The 16,800-nt window shown below is 53.3% G+C and overlaps 1 protein-coding gene across 2 annotated transcripts in view; it reads left to right on the top strand.

Annotated features, from left to right (window-relative positions):
- TMCO4 (transmembrane and coiled-coil domains 4) overlaps positions 1-16,800 on the top strand; it is a 78,705-nt gene that overhangs the window by 21,229 nt on the left and 40,676 nt on the right. For both annotated transcript variants that reach the window (XM_040988013.1, XM_040988014.1), the window contains exons 5-7: positions 884-1,058; positions 2,601-2,628; positions 13,863-13,995. In XM_040988013.1, the coding sequence (XP_040843947.1) occupies positions 884-1,058; positions 2,601-2,628; positions 13,863-13,995 (336 nt within the window). The remainder of the gene's footprint in view (positions 1-883; positions 1,059-2,600; positions 2,629-13,862; positions 13,996-16,800) is intronic.

Here is a 16,800-nt window from a genome sequence, read left to right as displayed (position 1 = left end):
GAGGTTACTGCTCCCTGCCCCTCACTGCTGAGCTCCGCTTGTCGGTGGGAGGCCTCAGTCCACTGCTGCTGTCATCACAGTCCCCCCGAGGGTGCAGCACCTGCGGCTGGGGTCCTAGGGCAGTGCTGGGGCTGAGTGGGCCTTCTAGGTGCCAACCTTTTCCTCTGGCTGTGGTCCTCTCCTGCTTCCCTCCGCTATCCCACAGTCCCTGCATCCACCACCCAGCCCCCGCCAGCAGGCTCTGCAGCAGAAGCCTAAGAGACTGCCCCGCACCCCAGGTGCCCACACTCCTGCCTGTGTCTCAGCTGCCCCAGAGCAGCCCCATCCCCTCCCCCCGGGCTCCCGTAGGGCTCGATTCAAATGCTGCCCTAGGTGGAGACTCCTATGGGAGGGCCCACTTCCTGCACATTTTTCCCCTTCCACAGGGGGTGATATTTTTCTGGCAAGCGCATCCTTGGTGACTTCCAAGAGTACCCCACTGCTTCCCCTGGGGTACCTTTTCACATCCACAGGTTCCCTTGAGGGCTGCCTCTTTGAACTGCTCAGGGCATCAGATGCTTGAGTCACGGGAGCATCTCTGTCCTGCCATGAGCCCCCTCAGCTCCCAGCAGAGCCTGATCCCAGGCCAGGGATGAGTATACCTGCTTGCCCACCTGCCTTGACTCATCAGCCTCCTTGGGTAAAGTTCTGATGGGAGAAGCCAACATCACTTTCGTCTGCAGTGGCACTGTTGACATGTGTGCATTTTGGGAGTCTCAGCCACTGAGGGCAGCGTGTGCCACTGGCTGCCCACAGCCAGGACCAGCTGCAGCCGAGCGTCCTGTGGCCTTGTCGTCAGCACACCGCAAGCAACCCCCAGATCTGAGCCATGTCTGTCTTGCAGCTCATTCTGTGAGGAATTTGTGGCAGGCCTGGTGAAGTGGCTGGAGTTGTCCGAGGCTGTGTTGCCCACCATGACTGCGTTTGCTGCTGGCCTGGGAGGTGAAGGAGTGGAGATGTTTGCTCAGATCTTGTCAAAGGACCCCGTCTTGAAGGGCGACCCGTCGCTGATCACCCAGGTACACCTGACACGTGAGTGGCAGCTGCTGGGGATGTAGAACAAAGAGTTTCCATTCAAAACCAGTCTGAAGGTCAATTCTAGCCCAGTGAGAATGTCATGATATGATCATATGCTCTTAACTGATGATAGATTAGCATTATGAATATTCATTCTACACTTAGGATGCTGATGATGCTCCCTGTGTTGGCACACCTGTGCAGAAGTTAACACAGGTCATTCACAAAAACAGGAACTACAGGTGGAGGATCCCATATCCAAAGTCCTGGGGATCAGAAGAGTTTGAGATTTGGGTGGATTTTGTTTTGTTTTGTTTTGTTTGGGGTTATTTGCATATGCGTAGTGAGGTGCCTTGGGGATAAGACCCAAGTCTCCATACAGAATTCATGTCTGTATGCATCTTTTTTGTTTGTTTGGGGGATGTTTGTGGTTTTTTTTTTCATTTACTGGTTCACTCCCCAGATGTTCACAACAGCCCAAGTTGGGCCAGGCTAACACCAGGAGCCAGGAACTCCATCCAGGTCTCCAATACGAGTGCAGGGGCCCGAGCACCTGGGCCATTCACTGCTTCTCCCAGGCGCACTAGTAGAGAGCTGGATGGCAAGTGGAGCAGGCAGGCTTGAGCAGGTGCCCGTATGGAATGTCAGCATCACCACCAGCAGCTTTTCCTGCTATGCCATAGTGCTAGTCCCTGTGTATATCTTACAGACATAGCCTACAGGTACTATTGCACAAATTAAAAGGCAGAACAATAAAGAGAGTTGGAGAAAGAGATCTTCACTCCCAATGGCCAGGGCTGAGGCCAGGAGCCTGGAGCCCCACCCAGGCCTCCATGTGGGTGGCTGGGACCCAAGCAACCTTCTACTGCCTTCCCAGGCACATGAACAGGGAGCTGAGTCAGAGGCCAACTAACCAAGACTCCAGCTCTCCAGTATGAGATTCTGGCATCACAGGCCACGACTTAATCCACTATGCCAAGATTCCAGCCCCAGTACACAATATTTGTACTTATTTGGTACATGAAACAAGGTTTGATGCTCTGGAATTTTCCACTTTCAGACTCATGTTGGCAGTGAGTTTCAGGTTGGGGACCATTTCAGATTCTCAGGTCGGGGATGCTCAGCCTCATCCCGCTCGTTACAGAGAGGTCTCGTGACTTGCCACGGTCACACAGCCAGTAAGTGGCTGAGCCAGGATTAGAACTTTGGCACTCTGACCCCGGAGCTTGAGGTGCCACCTTTACCTGTGCCCTTGGACCTGTCCTTCACCTACTCTGTGGGCCATTGAAGCTGCAGAAGCTTGTGGCCTGGGCTGTGCTGGGGCCAAGGGTGAAGATTTGAAAGCCCCTTCCCTCCTTCCTCCCACCACCTGGAGCGCTCGCATGTTGCTTACTTGCTCGTTCCCTGGCTCCTGCCCAGAATAGGAAAGCCCAGAGTCCTCTGGCATGCTCTCCATGCCGGGGGAGTGAGGGAACGGTGTGGGAGCAGGGCTGCAGCGTGGCAGCATGTCGCCTGGCACTGATGCTTGTTTCTCCCGCCCTCAGGACCTGCTGAGCTTCTCCCTCAAGGATGGTGAGTTGATTTCCAAGCTCTAGATGGTGAGCACCCCTTCCTGCCCCTCACACTCACGCTACCAGGGAAGCTGGGGGCCCAGTCCCCTGCAGCCTCTTGGGTCAAGGATGAAGAGGGATCCCGGCCACAGGTGAGCTGGTGAGCTGGTGAGCACTTCGTTTGTGCTGAGCAGCATGTGGCATCCATTCATTTCCTCCGCATGGTGGCCCTGCCAGCACCTGCTGCCTATCTCTCCTCCAGCTTCTCTACGTCTCTCCGTAAACACCTCTGTCCAAGCCGCTGTCACCCACTCCTGGGTGACACCCACTCCCTCTGCTCCCTTCCCCTCCTCCCCCTGCCCCTTGTAGCAGGGGCTCCAGTAGCATTCGGGAGAAAGACCGGCTGCTCTGACATGGTGCTTGAGGTCCTGGGGAGTTGGCCCCAGCCCCGTCTACCCTCATCTCCCAGTACAGCTGTGCCCCTCACCATGACTCATGCTGTCTGCCCCTGGCACGCTGTGCTGTCTGCACTGTGGCGCCAGCATCCTGGGAAGCACCTGCCTCCCCATGCCCACTCCCCAGCTCAGTTTCCCTCACTGAGAACACAGCTGTGACTCTCCTGGGAAGCCCTCCCAGCCCACCCCCCATGCTGACCACAGCTTCAGCTGCACCTGCTGTGTGAGTCTGCCTGATGCTGACTTCCCCACCAGAGAGCAGGCTCTGTGTGTGACGTGTTTTCCTTCCAGGGCCTGGCCTGGCACCTGACACACAGCACACACTTGATGAATGTGGTCTAAGGAATCAATGCAGGTCTTAGACACCAAAGAAATAAGTCAGGCAACCTACCCGTGGTTGCTTCGTACATGGCAGGGCGTTATTCCGCCCATGTCAGCATCCCATGGCTTCATGACTTAAAAAACTGGAGACATGTCTTCTCTTCAAGCACTGAGGGTCCCAAGTCAGAACCCACAGTGCCTGCAGGGCTGGCTCTCAGTGCTCTGTGCCCTTTCCAGCCTGTGCTGCTTGGCACCCTGGCTCTCTTCCCACAGCAGTTGTCTTGTTCATTTCCTGTCCTCCGTGTGTCCTAGCAGGACACTTGGCCAGGGCAATCTCACCTAGAGATCTTTCATTTGACTCCGTCTACAAAGACCCTTTCCATCTGCAACTTCTGGGACATTAGTGTGTCTTTAGGGGATAGGGGGGTCCCCCCGACCCATACAACCTAGGACATTTTCCATCGAACCCTACCATAGGCTGCCTCAGGAGCACCTGCCCAGCCCCTCCATGCTGCCTGGGATCCCGCATCCTCACACATATGGCTTCTTAAAGCCCCAGAACTGGGGAGAAGTTTTGGCACAAAGGTCTGTGAAGCTTATTCTGATGGCCACTCAGGGAGTGGGAACACACAACTGCCAATGAAATGCCCAGCATGCGCCACACCGTGGGCCTAGGGCGGATCTCACAGCTCCTACCTGAATCCCACCAGCAGGAGTAAGAACAGAAGCTCAAGAGGCAGGAAGGAGCCAGGAGGAAGTCCAGGAGGACTCTGGGCCCAGGGAAGCGCCTTGGTAGTGGAGGGCGTGGATGTCGCCTGGACAGGTGTGAGAATCGCAGGCTCAGTGATTTGTTTCTGACAGTTGTGGACACTGGCAAGTCTGAGATCAAGGGACTAACATCTAACCACAGGTGACAAAGGAGCCCAGCCCTGCCTCCTTGCTCAATCGTCCTGGTCTCTCACAGCAGCTCTGGGATGTGCCCTTGGCTCACCCAATGGCCCAACCAGGTGCTGGCAGCCAGGGAGAGCAATGGCTTGCACAGCACACTCGGTCCCCCTGGGGGAAGAGGCAGCTCTGTGTCCATGCCAACAAGTAAGCAGGGACTGAGACAGGGCACATTTAGGGAGTCACCATGCCAGGGGTAGGAGGGTTAGCAGTCAAGCTTGTCCTCGGTCAGGCACCGATGGTGTCCCTGGGCCTCAGGGTCCTCGGTCACCCGAAGAGGATGGCAGTCAGATGACCTCATCAGTGGTGGCAAGGGCCAAGTGAGATGACCAGGTTGACTGACCAGGCCCTGGCTGGGACCTAAGGAGCCGGCTGCAAGCGTTCCATAGGGCGTGGTATGGGGAAAATGGCAAACCCTGGGGCTGCAGAGAGCTGGCTCCCCCCGTCCCTGAGCCTCTTGTGTGTGACCCAGGGCCTTCTTGCAGCTGCATGAGGCAAGGGCACTTTCTTACTGGTTGGCCAGCGTTCTGGGCATCCATGCTCTGCCAACCACATGGCAGGCATGGGGCTTTCACTGGCGAGGTTCAGAGGAAGAAAGGGATGGTTGGAGGAAGGCAGGGTGGGCAGGTGACCTTCCCTCATAAGATGGCTGGGATCCCAAGCAGTGTGGTCGATGCGTCTGGCCGTCTTGCTCCTCAGGAAAGGCACCGTGAGGCTGCTGGTGTTTGCGACTGTACATTCACCCCGACCTAAGCCTTACCAAATACCCTGCAAGGGTCAAAACCAAAACTCCAGCCATCTCAGGGCTGGAATGGGGTGCAGTTTCTTTGCCTTTGGTGATCTAAGGCTCTGCCAGCTTCCGAGTAGGCGCCTCATGTGGAGTGTGAATTATGTAGAGAATATGCACGTACAAATGTGTATCATCAAAGCTGTGTGTGGATTTCTTTCCTTCTTTGGCACTTGTCTTTTAATTCCACTGTCCATGAACTTTTTGCAGCACCCTCATTGGACCCTGAGGTCAGCTACTATGGCTGGTGAGCAGGTGCTGTGATGGCCGCCTGCAGGGAGCTGTTCTTATGCCCCCAACTCTATTGCTATTGCTTCCTTTTTTTTTTTCTTTTAATTTTGAATTTTATGATACAATTCTATAGAGTCTGGGATCCCCCCCACCTAATTCCCACCACCCTGACTGATTTTCCCCATATTGTTGTGATAATATATTCCTTCATAAGGAGTTATAATTCCATCAGCCTGTTATCTAAGTGTGCTCCAACAAACATTTCAAAGCTTCACAATTCCATTTAAGGCACAGCCATGAACTCTGGGATGGGGCCTGGGAAACTCAAATTGCATTGTGATTTGTGTTCACTGTGCCGTGGGTCCTAGAAGGTAGGCCAGCTGCGGGGCACAGACCCCAAGAGGCAGGCACGTGAGCACATAAACACGTGGGCCTCTTCGACCTCCTGTCTCAGGCACTCTGACCACGTGGAAGCCCCACCTCCCTGGTGAGTCAGCTGGCCTTGGCATGTTAGTCTTGGCCATGGGGGGAGGCAGGATATGCAAATAATATCAGCTCCTTGCCAGTTTCTATTTAAGATTTCTGCGATTTCTTACCTCTGTACGATTTCTTGTATGAATCCAACAGCCTGGTTCATCCACTCTGCAAACAGGAATTGAGTACCTGCTATAGTCACCTATGCAAAACTCTTTTTATAATTTTCTTACTTGCTTTTCTTTTTAAAAAAGAAAGAGATCTTCTGTTTGCTGGTTCATTCCCCAAATGGTTATAATGACCAGAACTGAAGCCAGGAGCTAGAAATTCGATCTGGGTTATGGGTGGTAGGGACCCAAGTAACTGAGCCATCTCCTATTGCCTCCCCATGTGCACATGAGCAGGAGTTGGATCAGAAGTAGAATAGCCAGGACTTGAACCAGGTACTTTGCTATTTGCTTGTGCAAGCATCCCAAGTGCTTGTGCAAGCATCCCAAGTGCTGTATAACCCCTGTGCCCAGCAGCTGCCCAGATGTGCTTAATTCCAGCAGCTGTCTGCCACTGACTCTGTGTGGGCTTGGTGATTCCCTCATAGTGAATGGTGGGTGCCCCTCACAGCAGAGCTGGAGGAGGCCTCGGAATGGTTCCTGCTCTCTGCCTCCAGCACACTGCACTTAACTGTCCCAGGCCTGGAGCAGGAAACACAGGCATCCCCTTCCTCCCCACATCACCACACACACAGGATAGAGACAAACCACTGCCCTGAAGGGGTCCAGCAGCTGGCCCAGTGCTTGGTGATGGGTGGGGTGGCAGGCAGCTGGAATGTGGGGTAAACCCCTCTTTAGATGGAGAAAAGTCACTTAGGGTAGAAGCAGGGGCAAGTATTCCAGGGATCAGCATGTGTAACTAGAAAAGCTGGTAGGGGAGGGTGGCAGGGCAGTGGCTACACGAGTGTGGCCCCAGGGAGGGAGGGGCCAGAGAGCCCCTGCCCTAACATGGCCACTGATGGATGACTACCTCACCCTGGCTCAGAAAGTGGATTGTTTTAAGATGCATTTAGTTATTTGAAAGGTGCAATCCCAGAGGGAGAAAGAAGAGGCAGCTCTTGCAACCGTGGTCTACTACCTAAAATGGTGCAGTGGCCAGGACTGGGCCAGGCTGAAGCCAGGAGTTTTGTCCAGGTCGTCCATATGGGTACAGGGTTCTGTGTACCTGGGCCATCTTCTGTTGCTTTTCCAGGCACATTAACATGAACTGGATCAGAACTGGGTCAGCCATGACTGGAACTGGTGCCCATAAAGAATGCTGGCATCACAAATGGCAGCTTTACCTGCTATACCACAGCACTGGCCCCAAGAGTGGCTTTTTAACATGGTTGTGTAGAGACTATACAGGAAATATGGCATTTACCCAGAAAGAGTAACATCCGCTAGCCTTTTTGAGCCCTTCTGGGCTCTCCCGGGCTGGAAAGCCTCAGCACATGCACCCTCTGACTGCACCTCAGCAAAGCCAGATATTAAAGATCTTGTTCCCACTTTATAGGTAAAGAAACCGAGGCTCACAGATACTGACTTACCCAAGGGCATTCAACTAGTGCATGGTCAGGGCTGTGGGACAGAGGCTGGAGCCTTGCCTCCTTTTCTTTGGGCTTAGAGGCCACCCCCTAGCGGGGAGGACAATCCCAGTGTCCTCCCAAAGGCCTGGGCTCAAGCTGCAGCTCTCCTGGCAGGTAGAGGTCAAGGTCAACTCCAAGTCCACAGCCCTACTTGGGTGGGCCCACTACCTTGCAGTGGGAGGCTGCCCTGTCCCAGCCAGGGACATTGGGAAGTGGAGGAAGGGGCGTGGTAGCAGCTGGCAATTATCTTGGGGGTGCTGGAACAGTGCTAGACTATGAAATGCAAAGTGCAGCAGATGCTGATGGGGGAGAGTAGAGGAATCAGACCCCAGCTCCATCATGAATGCACAGGCCCCCTGGCGGCAGAGCCAAGATCCCCAACCTTTACTCCCATCCCAGATTTCCAAAGACCTGCACACCCATCTGAGCTGGTGGTGAGCCATGGCCAAGGGCTATTCCTGGGTCTGCGTATAGGTCCTGTGTGCATAAAAGTTAGGGTACAAGCCAGGCACATGGGATTGCCTTGGCACCCCAAACCCACTAATACTTTGGGACTTGCCTCTAAAGGAGTCACAGCCGAGAACAGGATTGCTGGCATCAGGTCACAGAGCCATGCTGCTCAGCCTCTCCGTACCTGTCCTTTCCTCAGTTGCAAACACCCATTCCGGGGGCCATGGGAAAGATTCACAGCAAAGTGAGCTCTCGTGTGGTGCTAGAACCTGGGAGCCTCGTGGCTGCTGCATCCCTTCCCCACAGAGGTAGGCCACGCCCTGCCTCCCGGTGTGAGTCACGCAGACAGCTCAGGCTGGGAGAAGCTTCCTGTTTGCAGGGTGGACCACTGGGGTCACGAATACCCCCTGGTGTGGCCATCCTACTGCCTCCGGACCTCCTCTCATTCATCCTTTCAGTCCATCACACAGATGGTGAAACGTGAGCCTGGGCACTTGGAGATGCAGGGAGAGTTTGCAGCTTACATTTTAGAGAGGAGACATGAAGCAGCCGCGCAGTTCTAAGTCATGATAAGAAGTGATTTCATGACAGTAGAATAGAAAGCAGAGATGTGAAATCAAGGAGGGGTTCTTTGAGGAGGTAACATTTGAGAGAGAAACTGTGTCATGGGCAAATCTAGGAGATCAGGTATTATCCTAACTCACACTGAAGGATAAATCACCAATGTACCTCCTGGAGGGAGCAGCACCTGCAGGGTGGGAACAAAGTAGGTCTTGGGTAGAGGAGGAAGCAGGGGCAATGGGTACAGAAGAGAACTCTGGCCAGAAGGGGAGAGCTTAGGCCAGTGAGCTAACAAGACAGCATGATGTAGTTGTGCACCTGCTAACTGCCCAGAATTGTCCTGGGTGCTGGGAGATAACAAGGAACAAGGCAAAGATTCCTGATGTTCCAATGAGGAAACAGACTTCACACAGTGGCGTAACAATGACAGGCTTCTGGAGCCAGGAGACCAGGGGGACCAGAAGATAAACTTAGAGCCCCTGGTTTCTCTAAGGAGGTGATGTGTAAATTAACACTTGGCTGATGGATGACAGCCAGCCAGGCAGAATTCTGGGAAAATTGCTTCCAGAGTGGTAAAAGTGGCCAGTGCCAAGGCCCTGGGCAGACGTGGGCTTGACCTGTGGACATGGAAGATGTGATGCATGGTGCAGGGGCAGAGAGACGGTGAGGTGGGAAGGGGCGGCTAGAGAGGGCCAGGTAACAAAATCTTACAAACTCTTGGGAGAAATATGGATTTGATTCTAAAGGGCTTTGGGGACCACTGCAGTTTTGAGAACTGCATCAAGATGCATTGCAGGATGAGAGCCCCATCAGGGTGGTGACGGGATCCTTCTGTGCTGTGTGGCAGATGGAGTTGAGGTGCAGAGGGGAAGCTGAGAGGCCAGTGGGGTGGGGGCTAAGGGATCACAGAGGTTAGACTGAGGTTGGTTTACTTTGGAGGTGCAGCTGACCGTACCAGCAGGTGGATTGGATATCAGCATGGGAGGGGGAAAATCAGCAACAATGTCCAGGCTTTTAGCCCAAGTTCCAGTGTGGATGAAGCACTTGTTACTGAGCCCAGGGCTTGTGTCCCATCCCCACCCTCCACACCTGCCTGACTCAGAACTCAGCTCCACAACCAGCAGCCCGGCCACAGAGGCCCTTGAGACGACCCTGCCCCAAGCCCCGTGCAGGAATGGTAATCACCCCTGTACCTGGCAGCTGTATCGCCACAGCCTTGACCTACAGAGTATGTATTAGCCACTGATTGTGATTACCACCCATTAATCATTGCGGCCAAGCCTTGGTTTGCACAGCCCGCTTATCACCCAGGTGCAACAGGCACTGCTCTGTGTCTGTGGAACGTTAATTAGCCCAGTGACCTGCCGACACACCACATGGCTCTCTGTCCCCTAGCACGTACACAGGCCCTCATCCAGCGAGACAGTCCAGGGTGGCTGGCAAATGTAAACCCTCACCACACAACAAGTTGACTGGCTGTGCCAAAGCTGAGGCCTCTGGGGCTGACATTATGGGGCCCATATTACATTGACCAGACCCTCTCTTGGAAATCTGAGGCCAGGAAAGGAGATTCCCATATGTGAGACTTGGGAAACTTTCCAGTGGGTGTGATGGCACCTGGATTTGGATTTCAGCCCTTCAGAGAGCTTGTGTCTCACAGGCCATATCCACACAGGGCCTGGCGGTACAGCCCAAGGGAATGCCAAGCCCTTGACTTTGAGCCAGAGAGATCTAGTTCAGAAGCCTGGCCTAGGGCTTCAGTCAGAGTCCGCCTGCGGAATCAGAAGTTTGTCCATTCACTGATCAGCATCTGATGAGCATTTGAATGTGCCGTCCCACAGGCAGGCAGGTGCTGGGGGTGGCTGTACAGGCAGGAAGCTTGAAGTCTGGCAGGACCCAGACGAGTGTAGTAAAAAAGGGAAGAAACCCTTTTTTACTGCACTGAAACCCCTCTGCAAGAAACCAGAGACACCCTGAGAAGTCAAGGTCAGAGAGGGCTCAAAGTGGGGGTGATAGTTGAGCCATGCCTTGGGTCAGGAAATAAAACTTCAAGGCTTTGGTACTAACAAAAGGCCACTCCCCTTTCCTTCCCCCCCGCCACCCAGGTGTCTGTGTCCGCAGCCTGTGACTGCCACCCTCCCTGGCAGAAGAGACTTGGCAGGTGTGACTAAGTGTGCATCTCGTGGAGATGGGCCCAGTTAAGTCTGCTTTCACTGCCTAGACAGAAAGCTTCAAGAGGCTTGAAGAAGGGGAGAAAGCTCATGTCAGCTCACAGTCTTGGGGGGACACAGTCCAGGACCAGGCGACTCCGTCAGGCTGTGGTCTGATGGAGATGAACAGGTGCAGAGTTAAGAGTAGCCCGGCTAACTCTTCCCTCTTGTAGCAGCCGCCTCCTGAGGGCAGATCCCCAGTGATCTCAGTCTGGGCCCACCCTCTGGCCATCACAATCCACCTGACATTAGCACTGACCCATTCATTGCCGACCTCAAACTTTGCATATTAAATATCTGCATGAATTTGGAGGACCCAAGGCCAACAGCAGCGTGATCCTGGATTGACCAGCGCAGTCACAGGGTCTTCTTGAGTGGAAGACAGGAAGGGCCAGCCTTGTGGCAATGTGGGTTAAGTCACTAGTTGCAGAGGCTGCATCCCAGCGGAGCACTGGTTCTAATTCCAAATGTTCCCTGTTGATGTGCCTGAGAAGGCAGTGGAAGATGGCCCAAGTGTTGACATGGGATGTCCAAGTGGAGTTCTTGGCTGCTGGGTTCAGTCCAGCCTAGACCTGACTATTATGGCCATTTAAAACCAGTGGATGGAAAAGTCTTTCTCTAATTCCCTCCAGCCCTCCCTCCCTGTCATTCTGACTTTCAAATAAATGCATACATTTAAAAAAAAAAAAAAGGAAGACAGGAAGGTGTGAGAGCAGAACTGGGAGCCCCGGGGCAGAGGTCTGCGTGATTGGAAGGAAGAAGCAAAAGCAACAATAACGGGAACAAATACCTGGCACCTTCAGGAAGAACACAGCCTTGCTAATCACTTGATGTTAGGCTGTGCCCTCCAGAACCACAGGAATAAATGTTTCTAAGGTCGTTGGGTCGGGTAGTGTTGACGTTGCATAAAGCAGCTTTGTAAGTGATTGATTCTTAATATCTCAGGATGCCTGCAGCCCAAGGGAGCCAGGCCCCTCAGATAGGAAATGGCAAAGGGGGGCCAAACCAGTACTGCCCGACCCCAGAGACCCCCTTCACTGGTAGGTGAGATGGGCAGTCCAGCCTGGTGTGCTGGGAGCCAAGGGAAGCCAGGCCAGCAGGTGAGATGATTCCCCAAGGGCCAGGCCAGCAGGTGTGGACGGGTCATGGCAGAGGTAGGACAGAGGCAGAGGAGCCAGCGAAGATTCGCTTGGCAGCTGAGGGCCTGAACCAGGCTGGATGGGAAAAAGCGAAATGATGGGATTTCATAGAGTTGGAGACATCACATCCAAACAGCGAGGGAGGGGATCATGGGAGCTCCCGGTTAGGTGTTGGGTGGCGGGGTGAGATATAATTCCTGAAGTCACCTAAGACTTCATAAAGGACCCCAGAAGGGTCCTTTGTGCCACACAGGGGACCCGTTGCTGGACACATGGAGTGGAGTTAGGCTGTGTAGGCTGGTCAGAGTCTTGGTGGGAAAGGGACACTTTGCATAGGATCGATGCAAAGACAGGAATCCACGGGGCTGGTGCTGATTTTCTAAAAGACATTTGCTTGTTTGCAAAGTGGAGTTGTGAAGAGGGTGGGAGGGAGAGACAGATCTTCCATCTGCTGCTTCACTCCCCAAGTAGCCTCAACAGCGAGCACTGGGCCAGGCCAAAGGGGGAACCTGGAACCCCTCCCACGTCTCCCAGGTGAATGGGAAGAGCACAGTTCCCCAGACCACCCCATGTTGCATTAGTGCAGAGCTGGATTGGAAGCGGAGCAGCCTCTATGGGACGCTGGTGTCACAGCAGGCGGGTCAGTGCTGGTTCGTTCTGCTCCTCTGAGATCCTGTCCTTAACGGGTTGGGCTATATATTTAAAGAATTGACACATGTTTTGGGCCAACGTTTCACAGTTTAATTTTTCCATTTATAAAAGTGACCCAAGTTCAAAATGGATACTTTTGAAAAGGAAGGAGAAAAAACATCTTAAGTGAACCAGTGTTGTGGCTCTGCAAGCTAACCTTTCCACTTACAACCCTGGCATCTTCCATCAGAGCTCTGGTTCGAGTCCCCGCTGCTCCCTTGCTATCAGCTCTCTGCTAATGGGAAGGTAGCCTAATTACTCGGGTCCCTACTAAGTGTGAGGAAGACCCTGATGGGGTTCCTGTGCTCTGGCGTCAGCCTGGCAGCCCTGGCCATGGAATGAAAAATCCGTGTGTGTGTGTCCCTCTCATCCTGTAACTTTTAAAATAAATAAATCATTAAAATAAAAAAGTTATATGTTACCTATATTTCCTTTTATTTTTCCTGTTTTTTCCCCTCATTGGTACCCATGGCACATTCTCAAGTGAATCTAATTTTCTAGCTCATTTTATCACATTGACGTTTTTGCAGTTACTATAAACTTTCACTGGGAGTCGTTTGATAAACCCACAGTTTTCCAAGGGCGTGAACACATGTGGCTTACTTAACGAATTTCCTGATTTTGGAAACCTCCAGATTGTTTCCAATTTTATGTTATAAATTTAGCCCATCATGCTTTAATTTGCTGCATATCATCTACATCTAGAACTGCTTCTTTGAGATTAGAATTCTTGGAATTAAATCCCTGAGGCAAAGAGAATGCAGACTTTTTTATTTGATTTGAGGAGTAGAAACAGAGTCAGAGAGCTCTCCCATCCACTGGTTCAATCCCCAGATGTCTGCTATGCCCAGGGTTTGGCCCAGCCCAGAACACAGTCCTGGTCTCCCGTGTGGACGCCAGGGATGCAGGGAACTCAGCCATCAGCACTCAGTGGAAGGCAGCGAGACGTGGGAGTGGGAACTGGGCATCCAACCCAAGTGCTGCGATAGGGAGCCTTGGGCGTTTGAACCACTAGGCTATACACCTGCAGCCCAGGGTGAGGATGTTTAGGTATGTGATACCTACTGGTATTGTCAGGTTGCCCTCCAGAAAACATGTTCCCAGTGGACACATCCGTGGACCCATTTCCACCATCTGCTTAATTGCCTCCAGAATCTAGAAAATGAGTCTTTGCTCAGGTGATGTGTGAAAGCCTCCCTCTTGCCTTTGATGTTGCATCCCACCTGAGATGTTGTGCTGTCATGTCACTGACCACCTCTGATGCCCTTGTCCCTGCAGGATGTCACGAGACTGTGGGGTTGATCTGTCACACCGTAGCAAACTTCTCTGAACAGATGGTCCAAACTGATGCCATGACCTGTTATTTCTCTCTCTCTAGGGTGCTATGATGCCCGGGCCAGAGTCCTCGTAGGTCACGTGAGCTCCCTGCTCCAGGTGCCCTTGGAGGGGCTGGATCTCTTGGAAGACACGTTCCTAGAGAGCCTGAAGGAAACCAGAGAGGAAGAGTCTGAGTAAGAGAACCTGAAGACCCCTACCAGGAGCCGGGGCTTCCCTGGTTCAAACTCTGCACATCGCAGAGTGTTGTCTCTTCCCTGAGAGAGGAGGAAGAAGGAGCCTTGGCCCGGGGTCCCGGCTGTGGTCCTGACCTGCTACGTACTCTTAGGAAGTCCCCTGCCCTCTCTGGGCCTCTGTCCTTATCAGTTAAGCCCCCCACCCCCAAATTAGTGGCTTTCGTGTCCTGTGACTCTGCTTGACTTGAGGCTCTTCCAACCGCTTGTCCATGGTCCTCAGTGAGCTGGGTTCACCTGCCCACTGTGTGACCCTGTGTTCTAATCTGTAAATCTATGAAGCAGAAATAAGGTTGAGAACCCCCAGAGGCTGGGAGAAGGAATGCAGTCATGTTACCAAGTGCTTAGCAGGGGCTTGCACTCACAGAGTCCTGCCCTTCCCCTCCCACCACTGCACCTGCCAGCTCTGAGGCAGCTTGACTATCTCTACAGAGTCAGAAGTGTGTAGAGGGAAGTTATCTCCGCACAATCTAATCCCAGGGCAATAAATCCGTCTCAGTTGCAGGCTGATTGCAGGCTCCTGGCACCAGGCACGTCTACAGGGCTTTGGGTTTTGTTTGGCCCCAGAGGCTTCCTTTGAGCAGCCCGCCTGCACCAGTTCAACCCCTCCTAGGGAATTTAGTCCTGAGGCCAAGTTCAGAGCCAGAGCCGCCCTCCTCCCTCCTCCCCGGGTTTATGGGACAAAGTGGAGGGGTGTTTCCTTAAGAAAGGAGGAAAATTGGTATGTCAAAATCACCTGAAACCTCTTGCCACAATTCCCAGGGCTGTTATCAGCGCAGAAACACTGGGACTGGGTCCCCACTTCTTCCCCTACGGGCGGCAGTGTGTGGGATTCCGCATGCCAGCAAGTAAGGGCCTGGTCACTATCACCCGGAAGTCTCGTTGTCAGAAAGCAGCACAGTTCTCAGAGGAGTGTGTTCTGAGAATTATAAGAGAGCCAACCTGGGAAGATGGCTGGCAGAAACTCCAACACGGCCCTGCTCTGCCACCTACCATCTAGGCAACCCTGGGCCATGACCTCACTTCTCCAGGTCTCAGTGTCCTCACCCTCAGCGCCATCTGCCAAGGGTCCAGGTGCTTGAAGTGGTCCTGGGGAGGAGAACTGGGCCATCACCACACGCTGTGGGCAGCCCTGCTGCACCACGGGGTTGCTGTTGGGAGGCACCGACCCTTTCCCATGGAAGTGCTTCCTGTGTGTGTCTGTTGTCTTGGAGGCTCCTCCCCTCCCACCTCCAAGAGTCTGTCACTGGTCCCTGGAAGGGTCTGAGATCCACAGAGACAGCCAGACCCTGCGTCCCTGTGTGGCCATGGCCATGGTGCTGTCCCTCTCTCTTTTGACCTGGGGGGTTCACATTTTGCAGACAGGTGAGGGTATTCCTTGGCCCTGTGAGCCAGGTTTCTGAGGCCAAAGTCTGATGTGTGATGTGCTGTCCCTGTATGCCTGTGTCCTCCACCCTGTGCCCATCCAGGATTCCCTCACTTGGAGAGGGACTTCTCTGCTGTGTGCCTTAGTTTTTTGTCATATCTAGCAAGAAGGTGATAGCAGTGTGAAAGTCCCCAGCTGCGGTGGGACTGAATTAAATTTTAAAATGTATTTGTTTATCTACTTGAAAGACAGAGTTACAGAAAAAGTAGTGACACACAAAGAGAGACATCCCCAAACAGCTTCCACAGCCAGGGCTGAAGCAGGCCAAAGCCAAGAGCCAGGGGCTTCATCCAAGGCTCCCATGGAAGTGGCAGGGACCCAGGCGCACCTGCTGCTGCCCACCCAGGCACATGAACAGAGAGCTGGGTTGGAAGCGGGCAGCTGGGACTTGATCCGTTGCTCCCATGGATTGCAGGCATCCCAGGTGGCTGTATAATGAGCCCCATACTAACCTAGCTAGCTTGTAGCACTCGGCCCACTGCAGGGCCACAGAGATGTCATCACCATGGTCTTGGTGTCTGATTGGCACTGAGTTCTTGTGCCCTGTGGGTCTCTCAGATGAAGAGAAAGGTCAAGGGTGGAAAGGAGCATCTGTCCAAGTGCTCTCTCCTTCCTGGTCTTCATGTCCAGGACCCGCAGGCCTGAATGACAGTCCCAGCTTCCCTCCTTCGTGCTGGAGATAGTCAGGAGAATTCCTTCCTGGGCCTTTCCTAGGTGTGACCCTAGAGGAAGACATCTACAGACCCCTGGGATGGCACCATCTGCCTGTTAACGCAACACAGGATTGCAGAAGAGGTGGTGGTACTGCCAGTGGTCCGGGCAGGGTGCTCCCTCACAGGAACATGCCAAGACAGCAAGGAGAACTTGCCATGACCCACCAGATGGCTGCATGGGAGTCTTACCCTCCGCTCTTCATAAGGTGTTTTTGGCTTCAGCCTGGGAGTTGGCATCTGCCTTTGGGAGGCTACCATGGAGTGCCAAGCCCAGTTCATCATTGACACTCGAGAACGTGCGCATGACCAGTGGTTGCACATGATGCGCTGGGTGCCATCATGTCTGACTGGCGGGCAAAGTCCACAGTAGCAGCGAATCCATCATCTGATTGGCTGTTTATCATGAATCTTCCCTTCCAAGGAAAGGAAAGGCAGCATTGCAGGTGTGACTCAGGGGCCATGTCTCCTCAGGTGCTTGAGATGTGAAAACGAATTCAGTTAGATAATTGATGGAATTGCAAAAGTAAGGTGCTGTGATAATTCATGGTTGGATCCATCCAACTGGGAAATATATCCCCTTTATGTACAAAATAAGCATTTAGAATGTGC

Source organism: Ochotona curzoniae, unplaced genomic scaffold (genome assembly GCF_017591425.1).
Source record: "Ochotona curzoniae isolate NIBS_2020 unplaced genomic scaffold, NIBS_Ocur_1.0 contig_4792, whole genome shotgun sequence".
NCBI lineage: Eukaryota > Metazoa > Chordata > Mammalia > Lagomorpha > Ochotonidae > Ochotona > Ochotona curzoniae.
Note: the sequence above shows the minus strand (reverse complement) of the source record. Positions and strands in the feature narration are given on the sequence as shown.